This window comes from Panthera pardus, unplaced genomic scaffold (genome assembly GCF_024362965.1).
Source record: "Panthera pardus isolate Hobbes unplaced genomic scaffold, ASM2436296v1 HiC_scaffold_16, whole genome shotgun sequence".
Lineage (NCBI taxonomy): Eukaryota > Metazoa > Chordata > Mammalia > Carnivora > Felidae > Panthera > Panthera pardus.
The window spans coordinates 70,698,184-70,719,180 of NW_026526721.1; the positions used below are offsets into that span (position 1 = coordinate 70,698,184).

At 37.0% G+C, this 20,997-nt stretch overlaps 1 protein-coding gene across 3 annotated transcripts in view; it reads left to right on the forward strand.

Moving 5' to 3' along the window:
• IQCG (IQ motif containing G) overlaps positions 1-20,997 on the forward strand; it is a 53,714-nt gene that overhangs the window by 5,993 nt on the left and 26,724 nt on the right. For 2 of the 3 annotated variants that reach the window (XM_019448678.2, XM_053903473.1), the window contains exons 3-5: positions 178-442; positions 4,833-5,068; positions 8,815-8,943. In XM_019448678.2, coding sequence (XP_019304223.2) covers positions 178-442; positions 4,833-5,068; positions 8,815-8,943 — 630 coding nt within the window. The remainder of the gene's footprint in view (positions 1-177; positions 443-4,832; positions 5,069-8,814; positions 8,944-20,997) is intronic. The other variant, XM_019448680.2, reaches the window with a different exon arrangement.

Consider the following 20,997-nt stretch of genomic DNA (forward strand, 5'->3'; position numbering starts at 1 on the left):
TTTAGCAGAACCACGTGTAAACTACTTTTGTTCTTTATTTTGGTTATATCTATATATTTTTGGATATATCTTTATTTTGGATATATCTATATCTACATGCTGCCTGTGCTTTTGAGTTTGTGCAATTTTTAAACATTTGGTGTCTGACTTATTTTTTTTCTTTATTTTTTTCTTTAGAGGCCAATTAGAAGCCTCAAATCTTCCATCAGAAGTCTGGCATTCTGAGGTGACAGTGTCAGTGACAGGCGAGCCACCTGGTGCTGTAGAAGAAGAAGAAACAGCTGAAGAAACAAACATAGAAATCATCCCGGAAATCATAGAACCACTCTCCATTCTAGATGTGCTGAGGATCTCTGCAGTTCTGGAGGATACCACAGATCAGCTCTCTATTCTAAACTATATCATGCCAGTTCAGTATGAAAGAAGACAAAGTGTCAACATGGTATATACACTCACCACTATTTAATTTTTGTTTTCTTTCCTTTTTATTTTTCTATCATGTACCGTACTTATGCCATTAAATTTAACACAGGAGATAGCACCTTTATCTGAGATAAAAAGGGTTATAATAATTACCTGGGATACATACCCTGAATTGATGGGGTGAAATAACAATAGTTCAACAGACATTGCCAGTCAGAATATCCTTTTCTTCCAATATGTTGGCATTATTCAAAAAAGCCTACAGTTAAATCAGTAGACAGTGTATGTACTGAGAGTAGCCAAATTACTGAATTGCCCCACCTGTCTTGTATTTCTTGGCTGCTGAAAGCTAACTGAACGGTAGTGGGAAGAAATTCAGCTGGACCTTCTTAATGTTTCTTTATTCTAAAATGACTTTGTTGTTTTGTTGAATCTGTTGCAACCTGCCTTTGTGGATATCCAGCTACATCATTATGTCACCCATTATATTTTCAGTGGTGATATGGACTCCTCCTCAAAGGGCTATTGAATTATCAAAAAACTCAACTTGGTAGTGAGAAAATTTTCATAAATTCTTAAGCTCTTATAAATTTTAATAACTTAGGTTGTAGTATAAAATGGAAAGAATTTATAAATACACATTTATTAAGTTCAGCAAAATTACTTTATATAATTTGTACAGAATATACAATTCTGATTCTATTATAGATGAAAATTGCTACATAAACAACAGAGTAAATTGCTTTCCATGTCTAATGGAAGAGAAGTCCATATTTATTGTGACTAGATACTAATTTCACCTTAAATTTTTTAAATAATAATAATTATTATCATTATATGTATAGTCTGGGTTTATTCAACTTTTATTGAAGTTTGAAAGTTATACAAAATTTTAATAGAATACTGGATTTGGAGGGGCATCTAGGTGGCTCAGTTGGTTAAGTGTATGACTCTTGGTTTTGGCTCAGATCATGGTCTCACGGTTCGTGAGTTCAAGCCCCACATCAGGCTTTGCACTGACGGTGTGGAGACTGCTTGGGATTCTCTCTCTCCCTCCCTCCCTCCCTCTCTGCCCCTCCCCTGCTCATTCTCTCTCTCATTCTCTCTCTCAAAAAACTTGGTAAAAATTACTGTAAAGAATACTGGATTTGGAGTCAGGAGCTCTTTGCAGTTTAGTTGTGTACTATCAGTTCATTTCACTTTCTTGGTCTTCATATTCCCATTTGTAAAATGTGATGGAGTTTTTGTGTGTGTATTTTTTTTCATTTTTATTTTTAAGTAATCTCCACACCCAATGTGGGACTTGAACTCATAGCCACGAGATCAAGAGTTGCATGCTCCGCTGACTGAGCTAGCCAGGTGTCCCTAAAGTGTAATAGAGTTTTAACTAAATGATCCACATAGTCCCTTCTAATGCTAACATTCTATGAATTTCAGGGTGGTTTTAAAACAACACTAACAGGTTTAGCTATGGAGGACACTGAGGGTTGATGGAGGGAGGTGGGCGGGGATGGGCTAAATGGGTAATGGGTATTAAGGAGGGCACTTTTTGTGATGAGCACTGTGTGTTATATGTAAGTGATGAATCACTGAATTATACACCTGAAACTAATTTTACCATATGTTAACTGACTAGAATTTAAGTAAAAACTCGGGGAAAAAATTACATTAATGGGTATATCAGGGAATTTTGTAACAAATTAATTTTTCTTATCAATTTATGAAGGCAAAGAGACTGAAAACCCAAGAACTAAGCCTTTCAATGCATTTAAAATAAGAGTCTAATTCATACATTAAGCTAGGTAATAAATAGTAGAGAGTCTGGGGTTTCCTCCCTATTTATTGTCTCCTTCAGTAAGAATCAAAAATAAAAAGATATTTAGTTAGTTAGCAAGATAAAGTTTTATGAGACTTATCAATGATACTGTCAGGCTAAAAAAAGGTAATTTGCCTTCATAGAAACTCAAGAGAGAATGAAAAACCCAAATTTATAAACAATTCAGCAGCGGTCACTACTTCACTAAATTAAAGAACAAAATTTTTGCACTATTTTATTCTGGTTTATGATAGGGATCTTCACCCACAAAATTTTCTGACTTAACAGAGACCCTGCTTGTAATTTCATAGTAGTGTATATAATAAAGCCTTATACTCTTATCTTGATTAATAGAAGCTTAACAGCTCTTTTCTCAATATAAGTTAGTTCCACAACTTTACAAAACTATGAATCTTTTAAAATAATATTTTGCTTCATAATACTACTTCTAGCTCATTAATTTTACAATGTCATTGCCCTGTAAGGGCATAGGATTATATTTTAAATCCTTTGTCTTATTGTTTAGCCTTTAGAACAACTTGGGATGAAAGGTTAATTAGCATTATCCCTCTTTTATAGCCATTTTTATAGCTAAGGACATCTCCAAATAGATTTTCATTTGTAAAATCATGGAGTGTCATGATGAAAAATATACTAATGTATCAGATTCTACCAGAAGTGGGAGTAAGTGGACCAAAATTTGGGAAGAGCTTCCTTGCAGGGATACTGTTTCTCTTACCTTTTGTCTCAAGAGTCTAATACCCTCTCTTGTACATAGTGTGTGTGTGATAGAAATATTTTTTAGTAAATGAACTAAAACATTTAGCTAGTCTACTTAAATTCTCTCTTTTAAAAATTCATATTTATTTGTAGTAATCAGTAAATCAGGCTGCTTGACACAGTTGCTTCCATTTCCAGATGCCCAAGCATAAAGGTAGAGGAAAAACAGGGAAATGGAAAAACAGAGCCTCCTAGGCCTTACACTTTCCCCTTCCCTACGTAGATAAAATCTAAAATAAAAACCACCCTTAAGGTTTTCCTTACATCTAGGTAAGTTTCAGTTCAGTTGTTGAAATGCTACACTTCTATTCTCGTTGTAGCCAAATTAATTTTAATTTAAAAGAAAAAATTTAAATTTAGTTCTTATTTAAGGCAGCATTTTGTTTTGTACTTCCCTATAGATGTGTTCTTTAGATCTGGATCTTTGCTTATAGTTGATGTAAAGAAAAATACAGTTGACTCTGTGTTTATTAACCATTCATGGATAGTTTTTAACATTTCTGGGCTAGTTGAAGTTTAGCTAAGGAAGACCTAGGCTTTGTGTATCAGTGTGCAGATAAACTTTTCTTCTGTGCATAAGACAGCACAAGAATTTAAGTAATCATAACAAGTGTAGAACTCACAAAGTTCTGTGTACTGTTCTAAATGCTTTATGTATATTAATTTATTTAATCCTTTTAATAACCCTATGAGGGGAGGTACTACTATCCCTATTTTACCAATGGGAAAATGGAGGCATAGAGATATTAAATAGTTTTCTTAAGTCAATATGGTTTAGTGAGAAATAAAGCCAGGATTCAAATAAGGAAGTTTGGTTTCAGAGTCTTTAGGTATAATGACTATGTTGTATGGCCTCTCAAAAGCTAAAGCTTTTAGCCACAGATTAAATGGGAATCATCAGTTAAAAGACATATGCTGTTCCTATGGTTGATGCCTACCCCTTAGTGTTCAATTTGGGTCTGAAAAATAAATTATTTTGGCCTTTCCCCACATGACCTTCAAAATCTATACCACACTACTAATTATACCAATTTGCTCTTTGATATGACTTTCCTTTCATTCTTTATATTTAAAATTCATTTGTCAATGAGCATTTTGAGTCTCCTATACCCTAGGCATTGTTCTAGACAATGAAACTATAAAGATGGCCACATTTATTATCCAGTCTAATTCCCAAAAGAATTTATTTTATTTTATTTTTTAATTATTTACTTTTGAGACAGAGAGTGCCTGCATGAGTGGTGGAGGGGCAGCAAGAGAGGGAGAGAGATAATCTCAGATTGGCTCCTTGCTGTTAGTACAGAGCCCGACGTGGGGCTCAATCTCACAAACAGTGAGATCATGACCTGAATCAAAATCAACAGTCAGATGCTTAACGGACTGAGCCACTCAGGTTCCCCTGTTTCAAAAAGAATTTGAAGGGAACCAAGATCTCTAAGAACTGTCCCTTCCTTCATAGAATTTACAATCTGATGGAGACAATTATACAATTGTATACAATTTATACAAGAATTACAATATGGTAAATGTCTGCTAATAAAGATGTTTCACAAATAACTTTTCCTTTGATCAAAATCTTAAAGTTTACCTGGTGGTACACTGAGGAAAGACAGAAAAGGAATGTTGTCTAGGGGCAGGAAGGAACAAAATAGCAGGACATGGTTTATGTGGCTGAAGAAAAGGGTAATTTTCTTGTGTGTCGAGTACAAGTGGCAGAAGATGAGGTTGAAAAATGTAGGCAGAGGCCCTTGTATAGCATTGTTTCTTTACTCTTAAAATCTGTATTACATAAAACATTATTTCTTGTTTTTAGAAGAAAAATAAAGAAATCCATTTTGAAGGAAAGACCTTAGAAAAATTTTCAGATGACCCAAAAACCTCAAAAATAACCAGTCCATTCTTACCTAAAGAAGAAACCAAGTTGCCAGAAATCAGACAAGGAAGCCAATTGGCCAACGGATTTAACAAAACGCAAGATCTTATCTTCAAAAAACCTATAAGACAGACCATAATGTCTACGGAGACACTGAAGAAAATTCAGGTAGATAGGTAAGGAAGGAGAGCATATTTGGAATGTAGTAGTATATTTATTATGGATGAAAAATGGGTGTAACGGTGGTCGACTGCTGTCTTCTCTTATGGATTGGTCATTATATGGAAAGCTACTGCTTTCCATAGGATTAGCTAAAGACTGCCTAGAGGAAGTGTGGTACAATTGGAAGTATGTGGCTATATAATCATGGGCAAGTTGTTGAGCCTTTGTTTCCAGTTATTTATTCATTTATTCATTTATTATTTTTTATTTGTAGAGAAAGCGGGAGTGGGGGAGAGGGACAGAGGGAGAGAGAGAATCTTAAGCAGTCTCCCCACTCTGAGCGGAGCCCAACTCAGGGCTCAGTCTCATAACTGTGATATCATAACCTGAGCTGAAATCAAGAGTGGGACACTTAGCCAAGCAGGGCACCCAGGTGCCCCGAGAATTTCTGAAAGGCAGTCTCAGTTTCCATTGTCTCAGTATTCAGTTTTTTGTTGTCAGCTGGCTTGCTGACAAAGAAACCTGTTAAGTTTAATAGAGGATGTAATATGGGGTGCTTGGGTGGCTTAGTCTGTTGAGCGTCCGACTTTGGCTCAGGTCATGATCTCATGGTTCGTGAGTTCAAGCCTCGTGTTGGGCTCTGTGCTGACAGCTCAGAGCCTGGAGCCTGCTTTGGATTCTGGGTTTCCCTCTCTCTGCCCCTCCCCTGCTTGTGCTCTGTCTCTCTCTCTCTCAAAAATAAACATTTAAAAAATTTTAAAAATAAAATAAAAGAGGATGTAATATGATGGTAAGGACTGTTGGTAAATGAATGCTTAGAACAATTACCCAGGGCCACCAGCCAAATGCAGCCTGTGGTCTGTTTTTGAAAATAAATTTTATTGGAATACAGCATTGCTCATTTGGTTACATATTGTCTCTTGCTGCTTTCATGCTACAACAACAGAGCTGAGGAGTTGCAACAGAGAATTTATGGCCTGCAAAGCCAAAACATTTACCATTTGTCCCTTTATAGGAAAAATATTCCAATCCCTGCATCAGAGGGGTAATGTTTCTTGTTAAAATCAATCTGGCTCAGATTTGCATGCATGACAGAAACGTATCCAGCTTATAAACACCCAATCTAGCTAATGTCCTTTTCTGTCTCCATGTGATGGCTAATATCTTTTCAATTGGTTTTTTTTTACTTTGGTATACTTAACTTTTCTCTTAATATAGGTTTTGAATCTTTTTCTTTGAACTGTTGTTAATAGATTATTATGTAAAATAGTGTAATTCTTGCCGACTCTATGTCAAAACATTAAAAAGCAGTTTTTGGGCGCCTGGGTGGCGCAGTCGGTTAAGCGTCCGACTTCAGCCAGGTCACGATCTCGCGGTCTGTGAGTTCGAGCCCCGCGTCAGGCTCTGGGCTGATGGCTTGGAGCCTGGAGCCTGTTTCCGATTCTGTGTCTCCCTCTCTCTCTGCCCCTCCCCCGTTCATGCTCTGTCTCTCTTTGTCCCCAAAATAAGTAAAAAACGTTGAAAAAAAAAAATTAAAAAAAAAAAAAAAAAAAAAAGCAGTTTTTAAAATTCTCTACCCACCAGAATATTATAGAAACCAATGGACTAGGAGTCAGGAAGTATGAATTATATGGTTATACATCTTTCTGAAATTAGTTATGTGATTAGGCAGGTCATTTAACCTTCCTGGTTAACCCTTCCTGGGTTTACTCATCTCTAAAATGTGAGGGTTTTATTAGCTCTTTAAAAAAAATTTTTTTTAATGTTTTATTTATTTTTGAGAGAGTGCAAGAGAGACAGAGCATGAGTGGGGGAAGGGCAGAGAGAGAGGGAGCCACAGAATCTGAAGCAGGCTCTAGGCTCTGAGATGTCAGCACAAAGCCTGAGGCAGGGCTTGAACCCACAAACTGTGAGATCATGACCTGAGCTTTTAACTGACTGAGCCACCCAGGCGCCCCTCTTTTTAAAAATTTTTAAAAGGTTTAGCTTTTGCAAAATTATGAAATATTTTTTATTATTAAAAAAAATTTTTTAATGTTTATTTATTTTTGAGAGAGAGACAGAGCACAAGCAGGGGAGAGGCAGAAAGAAAGGGGACACAGAATCTGAAGCAGGCACCAAGCTCTGAGCTGTCAGCACAGAGCCCAATGCAGGGCTGGAACTCATAAACCATGAGATCATGACCTGAGCCAAAGTCAGACACTCAACCCACTGAGCCACCCAGGTGCCCCTCAAATATTTTTTAAATGCAGAAAAATATAATTTTTCGGGGGAGAGAGAGAGGGAAAGAGCAAGCAGGGAAGGGGCAGAGAGACGGGGACAAAGGATCCAAAGTGAGCTCTGTGCTGACAGACTGACAGCAGTGAGCTGGACTTGGAGCTGGAATTCACAAACTGTGAGATCATGACCTTAGCCAAAGTTGGATGTTCAACCCACTGAGCCACCCAAGCACCCCAAAATGCAGAAAAATATAAATAATGAAATAATGAATACTTAAATATGTGTAAGCACCGAATCTTAACATTTTACCATAATTGCTTTAGAGGTTTTTTTTTTTTTATGAATTCATTTTATTTTATTTTAAAGGTTTATTTTTGAGAGGGAGTGAGAGAGAGAGAGAGAGCAAGCATGCACAAGAGGGGTAGAGAGAGAGGGGGACAGAAGATTGAAAGCAGGCTCTGGGCAGACAGCAAGTCCAATGTGAGGGTTGAACTCACGTACTGCAGGATCTTGACCTTAGCTGAAGATGAGCGTTCAACGGACCAAGCCACCCAGGCACCCCTGTTTTGTTTTGTTTTTAAATGAAATACTACAGATACAATTGAAGCCTCAGATGCTAGTCCCCCTCACTCTTCCCCCAAAGATGAACTCTATTCTGAATATGGTATTTATTATTCTCTTACATGTTGTGATACTTTTATTAGGTATGTATGTGTTTTATTTAAACAGTACATACAGTTTTACATGTTTTTTAAAATTTTTTTTGGGGGGGGGGTGGGTAGGAGCAGAGAGAGGAGGACAGAGGATCCTAAGTGGGCTCCATGTTGTCAGCTCAGGCCCCACATGAACTTGTGAACAGAGATCATGACCCGAGCTGAAGTTGAATGCTTAACAGACTGAACCACCCAGGCGCCCCTAGTTTTACATGTTTTTAAATATTGTGTACATAATATTATACTGTACATTCAGTGTTTGTTAGTACTTGGTATGTAAACTTTGTCAGGTTAAGGAAGTTCTCTTTTATTTCTAGTTTGCGAAGAGTTTTTGTTGTTTATTTTTAAAACAATGGGTATTGAGTTTTGCCAAATGCCTTTTCTGCCATCTGTTGTGATGGTCTTATGGTTTTTCCTCCTTTTGCCTTTGTTAATGTGATGAATTCTATTAATAGACTTTCTTTTTTTTTTTTTAATTTATTTTTGAGAGAAAGCGTGGGTGGGTGAGGGGCAGAGGGAGAGGGAGAGAGAGAGAGTCCTAAGCAGGCTCCACATTGTTAGCCTGGAGCCTGACACAGAGCTCAACGTGGGGTTTGAACCCACGAACTGTGAGATCATGACCTTAGCCTAAGTTGGATGCTTGACTGACTAAGCCACCCAGTCGCCCCTCTATTAATAGACTTCCTAATGTTAAATTATTCTTGCACTCCAGGAGTAATTCCAACTTAGTTCTGATTTTCATTCCAGGTCTTAACTTGTGTGACTTCTGTAGCCCTTTGTAAATGTAGGGAAATTTATTAACTCATCTTTCTTGTTTCTCCTTACAGGCAGTTTTTCAGTGACATAATTACAAAGACCATGCAGGAGCTGCAGGAGTCAGGCACTTTCACCAGTCTCTTGGAAGCTTTGGGCAAAGAGAGGGAAAACAAAAAGCATTTCTATGATATCATTGCCAGGTCCAAGTAATATTAAGTTTATTTGCTGTACTGTACTGTATTTTATTTTATTTTTTTAATTTTTTTTTTAACGTTTATTTATTTTTGAGACAGAGAGAGACACAGCATGAACGGGGGAGGATCAGAGAGAGAGGGAGACACAGAATCTGAAACAGGCTCCAGGCTCTGAGCCATCAGCACAGAGCCTGACGCGGGGCTTGAACTCACCAACCGCGAGATCATGACCTGAGCCGAAGTCAGACGCTTAACCGACTGAGCCACCCAGCCGCCCCTGCTGTACTGTATTTTAAAGTGCTATAAAATTTTTACCAGAAATCCTTGATTTTTAAAGCAAATCAAGTCTGTGCCTTCCAGGGAAGATAAATAGAACTCAGAAATTAAGGTTCTAATCTTGGGACAATAATTGAGATTTCTGGGCTTTGGTTATGTGTATCTACAATATGTCAAGAATATTCTTCCTATTATACAGTAATCTTTTTTTTTATTTTAATTCAAGTTAGTTTCACCCATCTCCCCCCACCTCCCCTCTGGTAACCATAAGTTTGTTCTCTATAGTTAAGAATCTGCTTCTTGGTTTGTCTCTTTCTCCCTCTTTTTTTTTTCCTTTGCTTGTTTGTTTTGTTTCTTAAATGCCATGAGTGAAATCATATAATATTTGTCTTTCTCTGACTTATTTTGTTTAGCATTATACTCTCTAGCTCCAATGGCAAGGTTTTATTATTTTTATGGCAGAATAATATTCCCTTGTATATATATACCACATATTTATCCATTTATATATCGATGGACACATGGGCTACTTTCATATCTTGGCTATTGTAAATAATGCTGCTATAAACATAGGGGCGCATGTATCCCTTCTGAATTAGAGTTTTTGTGTTCTTTGGGTAAATACCCAGTAGTGCCATTACTGGATCATAATATAGTTCTATTTTTAACTTTTTGAGAAACCTCCATAGGGTTTTCCACAGTGGCTGCATCAGTTCACATTCCCACCAACAGGGCAAGAGGTTAATTTTCTCCACATCCTTGGCCAACACCTGTTGTTTCTTGTGTTGTTGATTTCAGCCATTCTTACAGGTATGAAGTGATACCTCATTGTAGTTTTGATTTGCATTTCCCTGATGTTAAATGTTAATGAACATCTTTTCATGTGTCTATTGGCCATCTGGAAGTCTTCTTTGGAAAATGTTTGTTCATGTCTTCTGCCCGTTTTTTCACTGGATTATTTGTTTTTTGGGTGATGAGTTTTATAAACTTTTTGTATATTTTGGGTACCAACCCTTTATTGGATATGTCATTTGGAAATATCTTTTCCCATTCTGTAGGTTGCCTTTTGGTTTTGTTGATTGATTGATTTGCTTTTGTTTCCTTTGCCTTGGACCTATCTATAAAAAGTTGCTATAGCCAATGTCAGAGAAGTTACTGCCTGTGCTTTCTGTGCTCTCTTCTAGGATTTTTCTTGTTTCCAGTCTCACGTTTTGGTTTTTAATCCATTTTGAATTTGTTTTTGTAGATAGTGTAAGAAAGTGAGCCAGTTTCTTTCTCTGGCATGTTTTTGTCCAGTTTTCCCAAGGCCATTTGTTGAAGAGACTGTCTTTTTTCCATTGGTATTCTTTTCCACTTTGTCAAAGATTGACTGACCATATAATTGTGGGTTTATTTCTGTGTTTTTTATTCTGTATCTAGTTTTGTTCCATTACCATACTGTTTTGATTACTATAGCTTTGTAATATAACTTCAAGTCCAGAATTGTGATGCCTGCAGCTTTGCTTTTCTTTTTCAAGATTGCTTTGGCTATTTGGGGTCTTTTGATTCCATAAAAATGTTAGGATTGTTTGTTCTAGTTCTGTGAAAAATGCTGTTGGAATTCTGACAAGGATTGCATTAAATATGTAGATTGCTTTGGGTAATATAGACATTTTCACAATATTTGTTCTTCCAATCCATGAGTATGGAATGTCTTCATTTCTTGGTGTTGTCTTCAATTTCTTTCATCAGTGTTTTATAGTTTTCAGAGTACAGATCTTTCACCTCTTTGGTTAGGTTTATTCCTAGGCATCTCATATTTTAGGTTCAATTGTAAATGGGATTGTTTTATTAATTTCTGTTTCTGTTGTTTCATTACTGGCATATAGAAATGCAGCAGATTTCTGTACATTGAGTTTGCATCCTGCCACTTTACTAAATTCCTTTATCAGTTTTAGCAGTTTTTTGGTGTAGTCTTTTGGTTTTTCTGTATAGTATTATGTCATCTGCAAAGAGTGAAAGTTTTACTTCTTCCTTACTGATTTGGATGTCTTTACAGTAATTTTTCTTAAGACTGAATTCACTGCAAATTCCTGAACAATAGCAGGTGATCATGAAAAGCATGCCAAGGGAAGTTTTCCTTTCCAGGGCCTTTGAACTAATTCCAAAGAGTTTCATACCTTAAGAAATTGAACACAATCAGATGATTTTGGGACCAAGATAAAATTCTTATATGAAGGCTGAGTACTCAGAATGAGAGTGTTTATCTTGTTTGCATAGGTGGAATTGTTTTCCTTGAGTTATTTTCTCTACCTTTGTACCTTAGTATTGGTAATAAATTCTGTACTAGGGATTTTTTTTTGAGAGAGAGAGAGAGAGAGAGTGCATATACATGCAAACAGGGGAGAGGGAGAGAGAGGGAGAGAGAATCCCAAGCAGGCTCCACAGGGCTTCATCTCATGATCTGAGCTGAAATCAAGAGTGGGACACTTAACCTACTGAGCCATCCAGACGTCCCTGTACTAGGGATATTTTGACAGTTAGATTAATTAACACATGTACAGACTTAGGATAGTTCCTGGCACATAGTAAGTGCCTAATAATAATAATAACAGCTACTATTATGGACTTAACATTGTAAGTACACTGCTGGTGGGATAATTAATTGGTATAATTTGTAAAAATGATTTATGAAAAATACATATACCTAATTTCAATTTTATAATATTCACTATTATTTATGTACTATTCCATAATTTATTTAACCATTCCTTGAATTTAACATTTAGGTTGTTTCCAAATTTTTGTTTTAGCAAATGATGTGTTAGTGTGTTTCTTTGTCTGATCTATTATTATTCCATGAAGTTCAGTCACTACATGTGGAATTACAGAATCAAAGATATAGTCTATAGTTTAATGGATGATATTATAAATCTATTTAAAGTATTGTTTACAGAGTTATAACATGGGGGAAATGTTTATATCACATTTTTTTTTTTTTTTTGAGAAAGAGAGAGAGAATGCAAGTGGGGGAGGAGCTGAGGGAGAGGGAGAGAGAATCCCAAACAGGCTCCACACCAGCGTGGAGCCCAGCACGGGGCTCAATCTCACAACCATGAGATTATGACCTGAGCTGAAATCAAGAGTTGGACACTTAACCGACTGAGCCACCCAGGTACCTCTGTGTCACAATTTTAAATAGAAAACGAAAGACTGGAAATAATATAGTATTATCACATCTCTATAATAAAACTGAAAAAAAAATGCATAGAAAATGATAACTGGGGGGGTACCTGGGTGGCTCAGTCTGTTAAGTGTTTGACTTTGGTTTGTGAGTTCGAGCCTGGCAATTGGGCTCTCTTCTGTCAGCACAAAGCCTGCTTTGGATCTTCTGCCCCTGTCTCACTCCCTCTCCCTGCCTATTCTCTCTCTCTCTCAAAATAAAATAAACTTAAAAAAAAAAAAAAAGAAAGAAAATGAGAACTGGAGGCTCCTGGTTCAGTCAGTATATGTATATACATTCACATTATTTGTTGTAGCATAATGGTAAAAATCTAGAAATAGCATAAGTGTCCTTTGTAAAGGAGCTCTTGAATGATTGTTAATGTTAGGAAATAAGAAACATGCAGCTATTAAAAAGAATAAATTAGAGCTCTATGATTGATCTAGAGGAATGTTCTTCATATATAGATAAGTGAAAAAATTATAGTATCATGTGTGTAACATGACTCATTAAAAAAAACTCATCCATATATGTAAGAGCACAAGGAAAGATGCGGAAGGATGTATATCAAAAGGCTTAACATTGATTACTTCATAAGAGGGAATCAGAAGGGAGAAGGGAGATGGCAGATTATCCATCTTTTCCTGTAAGTGCCTATTCAGTTTTGAAATATTACAGTGTTGTACTTATTACCTAATAATTTTTTAAAAAGCTAATCAAGTAAGAAAAATAAAGGGGCGCCTGGGTGGCTCACTTGGTTAAGTGTCCGACTTCTGCTTGGGTCATGATCTCATGGTTCTGAGTTGGAGCCCCGCATCAGGCTCTGTGCTGACAGCTCAGAGCCTGAAGCCTGCTTTGGATTCTGTGTCTCCCTCTCTGTTTCTCCCCTGCTCCCACTCTGTCTCTCTCTGTCTCTCTCTCAAAGATTAAAAAAAAATTTTTTTAATTAAAAAAAAACAGTAAGAAAAAAAACACAAAAAACAAAACAAAACAAAAAACCAGTAAGAAAAATAAAAAAGAAATATGTACCACTATTTGGGAAGGAGTAAATTATCTCAATGTAGACAGTTTACCAGTGATTGATTTTACATATGTGATTATATATAATAATTTCTTCTTTTAATTTTTCTTCCAATTAGATAGGCATCATTTTGGATTTACTTAAATTGGAAAATTATATATAGATTTGGGCAAATCAGTTACATATTGTTTAGTATTTTAACTACTGTGTGATTGGCACTTTTATCATCACATTTAATGATGGATATAAGACAGACAAGATTTTCTATTTAGTTCCTTGAATAAGAGCTTTATTGAGATAAAATTTATATGCTGTTAAAGAAATTATTCAGACACATGTCAAAATGGTAATGAAGACTTTATTCAGGATTATTGTAATAGGGAGAGAGATTAGGCTCAACTCTGAAGAGGGGGTCAGTGGATAAAAAATTACTAAGAGACATAAAGGGTAGAGGATTCTTGCTAAACTAATTTAACAGGATTCTTACTGAAAGCAGGCTAAAGGTTTAGATATCAAGGGTGGGGGATGAGAAATTTGATCAAAATCCAGGGAGATCAGATCAGGGTGGGGATTCTCTCTAAACTGATTTAGAAGTCTTGCTCAATTAGGCTATGCAGGCTGAAGTTAAGGACAGTGGCCAAGGACAAGCTCTGGTAGAGAAGACTCAGAGGAACCTGCTTAGTTTGGTCAAGGAGAGAGTCTTTGTCAATACCAAACATTTATCTTTTCAACATGTACAATTTGGTGGTGGTTTTTGGTATATTCACAGTTGTGCAACCATCACCACTATCTAATTCCAGAACATTCTCATCATTCCAAAAAAGAAAGACTGTACTCATTAGTACTCACTCTCCATCCCTTTCTGCTCAGCTCCTCTGTTTAGTTTTAAATGAAGCTTCTCTTGTTGGTAATTATCTTCACTATACAATAAAATATTATAAAATAATAAGAAAGATACCAGAATATAAGTGGAAAATGGGTAAAAGATAAGTGTAATGAATGAGCCTTGGCGAAAGCCCCACATAGGGCCTGGCATGAAATAATTTTTCCTTCTTCTAGGAGCAGGTGTGAAAGACATGCTTAAAGTATGCATTCTACCTGTGAGATGTGTGCATATCTGCCCCTGAGTAAGAATGAATAATATGTAAAGATCCTCTGCTTAAGCTCGCTTTGGTTAGAAATCATTCTCACTTAAAAAAATTTTTTTTGTTATCTCTATACCCAACATGGGGCTCGAACTCACAACCTCAAGATCAGAGTTACATGCTTTTCTGACTGAGCCAGCCCAACACACCATTACGTATTTTTTAATATGTATCCTACTTCATTATTCAGGGGAGACAGACCACTTTGTTTCTCAAAGCAAAAGAAAGGAGAGAATTTGCCAGGTTTTAGGGTCTTTTAAGATTTTGGTCAGAAGGTCCAAGATTTATGAGTTATCAATTTCATCATGGTCACTCAGCCTCTACTCTAGAAAGGCAAACAAAAGGAGCCAGAGTAGCCCCTCTGCTTGCTGAAGTGGTAACCTGGGTGCTCTTTATTGGAACTCAGCTGTAGAATGTAGATCACTAATAATGTGCAAGCCACACCAGCACTATTCCCATTTGTGACAGAAAGGTACACATAACTTGGATCCTATGTGAGTATTGTTTGGGCATTGCTTTTTTTTTTTTTTTTCAGTAGACTTCAGTTTTAAGTTCATAGAAAAACTAAGCAGAAAGTAGAGTTCCTAGGGTACCTGGCTGGCTCAGTAGGTGGGGCATGCAACTCTTGATCATGGGGTTGTGGGTTTGAGCCCCATGTTGGGTATAGAGATTGCTTAAAAATAAAATCTTAAAAAAAAAAAAAAAGAGTTCCTATATACCTCTTATTATTAACATCTTATATTAATGCAGTACATTTGTTATCATCAATGAGCCAGTATTGATACATTATTATTAACTGAAGTCCATAGTTTACATTAAGGTTCACTCTTCAAAAAAAAACCATTTTATTTTATTATTGTTTTTTCAGTTTTTTATTTATTTTGAGAGACATAGAACAAGCAAGCAGGGGAGGGACTCTGCCCCTAGAGAGGGCCTGCCTCTAGAGAAGGAGAGAGAGAATCCCAAGCAGGCTCTGTGGGGCTCAAACTCACAAACCGTGAGATCACGACCTGAGCCAAAACCAAGCCTAACCGACTGAGCCATCCAGGCACCCCTAGGGTTCACTTTTTTGTTATATATTCTGTGGGTTTTGACAAATGTGTGCTGACATACATCCAGTGTTACAGTTTTATATAGAATAGTTTCACTGCCCCAAAAATCCTTTGTGTTCTACCTATTAATCCTTCCCACCCTCTCCCTGAGCCCCTGGCAACCACTGATTTTTCTACTGTCTTCATAGTTTTGCCTTCTTCAGAATGTCATGTAGTTGAAATCATACAGCACATAGCCTTTTCAGATTGGCTTCTTCCACTTAGTTTATGCATTTAGGATTCTTCCATGTCTTGTCATGCTTGACAGGTCATTTTCCTTTGTTAGCATGAAATAATATATATACTTTTAAATTTTATTATATTTTTATTTTTTTAACTTGAACAACTTTCTTTTTTAATTTTATTTATTTAACTTATTTATTTTTAATATATGAAATTTATTGTCAAATTGGTTTCCATACAACACCCAGTGCTCATCCCAAAAGATGCCCTCTTCAGTACCCATCACCCACCCTCCCCTCCCTCCCACCCCCCCATCAGTCCTCAGTTTATTCTCAGTTTTTAAAAGTCTCTTATGCTTTGGCTCTCTCCCACTCTAACCTCTCCTTTTTTTTTTTTTCCTTCCCCTCCCCCATGGGTTCCTGTTAAGTTTCTCAGGATCCACATAAGAGTGAAAACATATGGTATCGGTCTTTCTCTGTATGGCTTATTTCACTTAGCATCACACTCTCCAGTTCCATCCACGTTGCTACAAAGGGCCATATTTCATTCTTTCTCATTGCCACGTAGTACTCCCTTGTGTATATAAACCACAATTTTTTTATCCATTCATCAGTTGATGGACATTTAGGCTCTTTCCATAATTTGGCTATTGTTGAGAGTGCTGCTATAAACATTGGGGTACAGGTGCCCCTTTGCATCAGTACTCCTGTATCCCTTGGGTAAATTCCTAGCAGTGCTACTGCTGGGTCATAGGGTAGGCCTATTTTTAATTTTTAGAGGAACCTCCACACTGTTTTCCAGAGTGGCTGCACCAGTTTGCATTCCCACCAACAGTGCAAGAAGGTTCCGTTTCTCCACATCCTCTCCAGCATCTATAGTCTCCTGATTTGTTCATTTTGGCCACTCTGACTGGTGTGAGGTGATACCTGAGTGTGGTTTTGATTTGTATTTCCCTGATGAGGAGCAATGTTGAGCATCTTTTCATGTGCCTGTTGGCCATCTGGATGTCTTCTTTAGAGAAGTGTCTATTCATGTTTTCTCCCCATTTCTTCACTGGATTATTTGTTTTTTGGGTATGGAGTTTGACTCTTTATAGATTTTGGATACTAGCCCTTTGTCTGATATGTCATTTGCAAATATCTTTTCCCATTCTGTTGCTTGCCTTTTAGTTTTGTTGATTGTTTCCTTTGCTGTGCAGAAGCTTTTTATCTTCATAAGGTCCCAGTAGTTCATTTTTGCTTTTAATTCCTTGCCTTTGGGGATGTGTCAAGTAAGATATTGCTGCGGCTGAGGTCAGAGAGGTCTTTTCCTGCTTTCTCCTCTAGGGTTTTGATGGTTTCCTGTCTCACATTCAGGTCCTTTACCCATTTTGAGTTTATTTTTGTGAATGGTGTGAGAAAGTGGTCTAGTTTCAACCTTCTGCATGTTGCTGTCCAGTTCTCCCAGCACCATTTGTTAAAGAGACTGTCTTTTTTCCATTGGATATTCTTTCCTGCTTTGTCAAAGATTAGTTGGCCATACTTTTGTGGGTCTAGTTCTGGGGTTTCTATTCTATTCCATTGGTCTATGTGTCTGTTTTTGTGCCAATACCATGCTGTCTTGATGATTACAGCTTTGTAGTAGAGGCTAAAGTCTGGGATTGTGATGCCTCCTGCTTTGGTCTTCTTCTTCAAAATTACTTTGGCCATTCGGGGCCTTTTTGTGGTTCCATATGAATTTTAGGATTGCTTGTTCTAGCTTTGAGAAGAATGCTGGTGCAATTTTGATTGGGATTGCATTGAATGTGTAGATAGTTTTGGGTAGTATTGACATTTTGACAATATTTATTCTTCCAACCCATGAGCACGGAATGTTTTTCCATTTCTTTATATCTTCTTCAATTTCCTTCATAAGCTTTCTATAGTTTTCAGCATACAGATCTTTTACATCTTTGGTTAGATTTATTCCTAGGTATTTTATGCTTCTTGGTGCAATTGTGAATGGGATCAGTTTATTTGTCTTTCTGTTGCTTCATTATTAGTGTATAAGAATGCAACTGATTTCTGTACATTGATTTTGCATCCTGCGACTTTGCTGAATTCATGTATCAGTTCTAGCAGACTTTTGGTGGAATCTATCGGATTTTCCATGTATAATATCATGTCATCTGCAAAAAGTGAAAGCTTGACTTCATCTTTGCCACTTTTGATGCCTTTGATTTCCTTTTGTTGTCTGATTGCTGATGCTAGCACTTCCAACACTGTGTTAAACAACAGCGGTGAGAGTGGACATCCCTGTCGTGTTCCTGATCTCGGGGAAAGCTCTCAGTTCTTCCCCACTGAGGATGATATCAGCTGTGGGCTTTTCATAAATGGCTTCTATGATGTTTAAGTATGTTCCTTCTATCTCGACTTTCTCCAGCGTTTTTATTAAGAAAGGATGCTGAATTTTGTCAAATGCTTTTTCTGCATCGATTGACAGCATCATATGGTTCTTATCTTTTATTAATGTGATGTATCACGTTGATTGATTTGCAAATGTTGAACCAGCCCTGCATCCCAGGAATGAATCCCACTTGATCATGGTGAATAATTCTTTTTATATGCTGTTGAATTCGATTTGCTAGTATCTTATTGAGAATTTTTGCATCCATATTCATCAGGGATATTGGCCTGTAGTTCTCTTTTTTTACTGGGTCTCTGTCTGGTTTAGGAATCAAAGTTAATACTGGCTTCATAGAATGAGTCTGGAAGTTTTCCTTCCCTTTCTATTTTTTGGAATAGCTTGAGAAGGATGGGTATTATCTCTGCTTTAAACGTCTGGTAGAACTCCCCTGGGAAGCCATCTGGTCCTGGACTCCTATTTGTTGGGAGATTTTTGATAACTGATTCAATTTCTTCGCTGGTTATGGGTCTGTTCAAGCTTTCTATTTCCTCCTGATTGAGTTTTGGAAGTGTGTGGGTGTTTAGGAATTTGTCCATTTCTTCCAGGTTGTCCAGTTTGTTGGCATATAGGTTTTCATAGTATTCCCTGATAATTGCTTGTATTTCTGAGGGATTGGTTGTAACAATTCAATTTTCATTCATGATTTTATCTATTTGGGTCATCTCCCTTTTCTTTTTGAGAAGCCTGGCTAGAGGTTTATCAATTTTGTTTATTTTTTCAAAAAACCAACTCTTGGTTTCATTGATCTGCTCTGCAGTTTTTTTAGATTCTATATTGTTTATTTCTGCTCTAATATTTATTATTTCTCTTCTTCTGCTGCGTTTAGGGTGTCTTTGCTGTTCTGCTTCTATTTCCTTTAGGTGTGCTGTTAGATTTTGTATTTGGGATTTTTCTTGTTTCTTGAGATAGGCTTGGATTGCAGTGTATTTTCCTCTCAGGACTGCCTTCGCTGCATCCCAAAGCGTTTGGATTGTTGTATTTACATTTTCGTTTGTTTCCATATATTTTTAAATTTCTTCTCTAATTGCCTGGTTGACCCATTCATTCTTTAGTAGGATGTTCTTTAACCTCCATGTTTTTGGAGGTTTTCCAGACTTTTTCCTGTGGTTGATTTCAAGCTTCATAGCATTGTGGTCTGAAAGTATGCATGGTATGATCTCAATTCTTGTATACTTATGAAGGGCTGTTTTGTGACCCAGTATGTGATCTATCTTGGAGAATGTTCCATGTGCACTCGAGAAGAAAGTATATTCTGTTGCTTTGGGAGGCAGAGTTCTAAATATATCTGTCAAGTCCATCTGATCCAATGTATCATTCAGGGCCCTTGTTTCTTTATTGACCATGTGTCTAGATGATCTATCCATTGTTGTAAGTGGGGTGTTAAAGTCCCCTGCAATTACCACACTCTTATCAATAAGGTTGCTTACGTTTGTGAGTCATTGTTTTATATATTTGGGGGCTCCTGTATTCGGCGCATAGACATTTATCATTGTTAGCTCTTCCTGATGGATAGACCCTGTAATTATTATATAATGCCCTTCTTCATCTCTTGTTACAGCCTTTAATTTAAAGTCTAGTTTGTCTGATATAAGTATGGCTACTCCAGCTCTCTTTTGACTTCCAGTAGCATGAAAGATAGTTCTCCATCCCCTCCCTTTCAATCTGAAGGTGTCCTCAGGTCTGAAATGAGTCTCTTGTAGACAGCAAATAGATGGGTCTTGTTTTTTTATCCATTCTGATACCCTATGTCTTTTGGTTGGTGCATTTAGTCCATTTACATTCAGTGTGATGTCTGTAGGTTTCATGCTTGTAGCAATGTCTCTGGTACTTTGTCTCACAGGATCCCCCTTAGGATCTCTTGTAGGGCTGGTTTAGTGGTGATGAATTCCTTCAGTTTATGTTTGTTTGGGAAGACCTTTATCTCTCTTCTATTCTAAATGACAGATTTGCTGGATAGAGGATTCTTGGCTGTATATTTTTTCTGTTCATCACATTGAAGATTTCCTGCCATTCCTTTCTGGCCTGCCAAGTTTCAGTAGAGAGATCCGTCACAAGTCTTATCGGTTTCCCTTTATATGTTAGAGCACGTTTATCCCTAGCTGCTTTCAGAATTTTCTCTTTATCCTTGTATTTTGCCAGTTTCACTATGATATGTCATGCAGATCGATTCGGGTTACGTCTGAAGGGAGTTCTCTGTGCCTCTTGGATTTCAATGCCTTTTTCCTTCCCCAGATCAGGGAAGTTCTCAGCTATTATTTCTTCAAGTACACCTTCAGCACCTTTCCCTCTCTCTTCCTCCTCTGGAATACCAATTATACGTAGATTATTTCTCTTTAGTGCATCACTTAGTTCTCTAATTTTCCCCTCATACTCCTGGATTTTTTATCTCTTTCTCAGCTTCTTCTTTTTCCATAATTTTATCTTCTAGTTAACCTATTCTCTCCTCTGCCTCTTCCATCCAAGCTGTGGTCGTCTCCGTTTTATTTTGCAGCTCATTCATAGCATTTTTTAGCTCCTCCTGGCTGTTCCTTAGTCCCTTGATCTCTGTAGCAATCGATTCTCTGCTGTCCTTTATACTGTTTTCAAGCCCAGCGATTAATTTTATGACTATTATTCTAAATTTACTTTCTGTCATATTGTTTAAATCGTTTTTGATCAGCTCATTAGCTGTCATTATTTCCCGGAGGTTTTTTTGAGGGGCATTCTTCCGTTTCATCA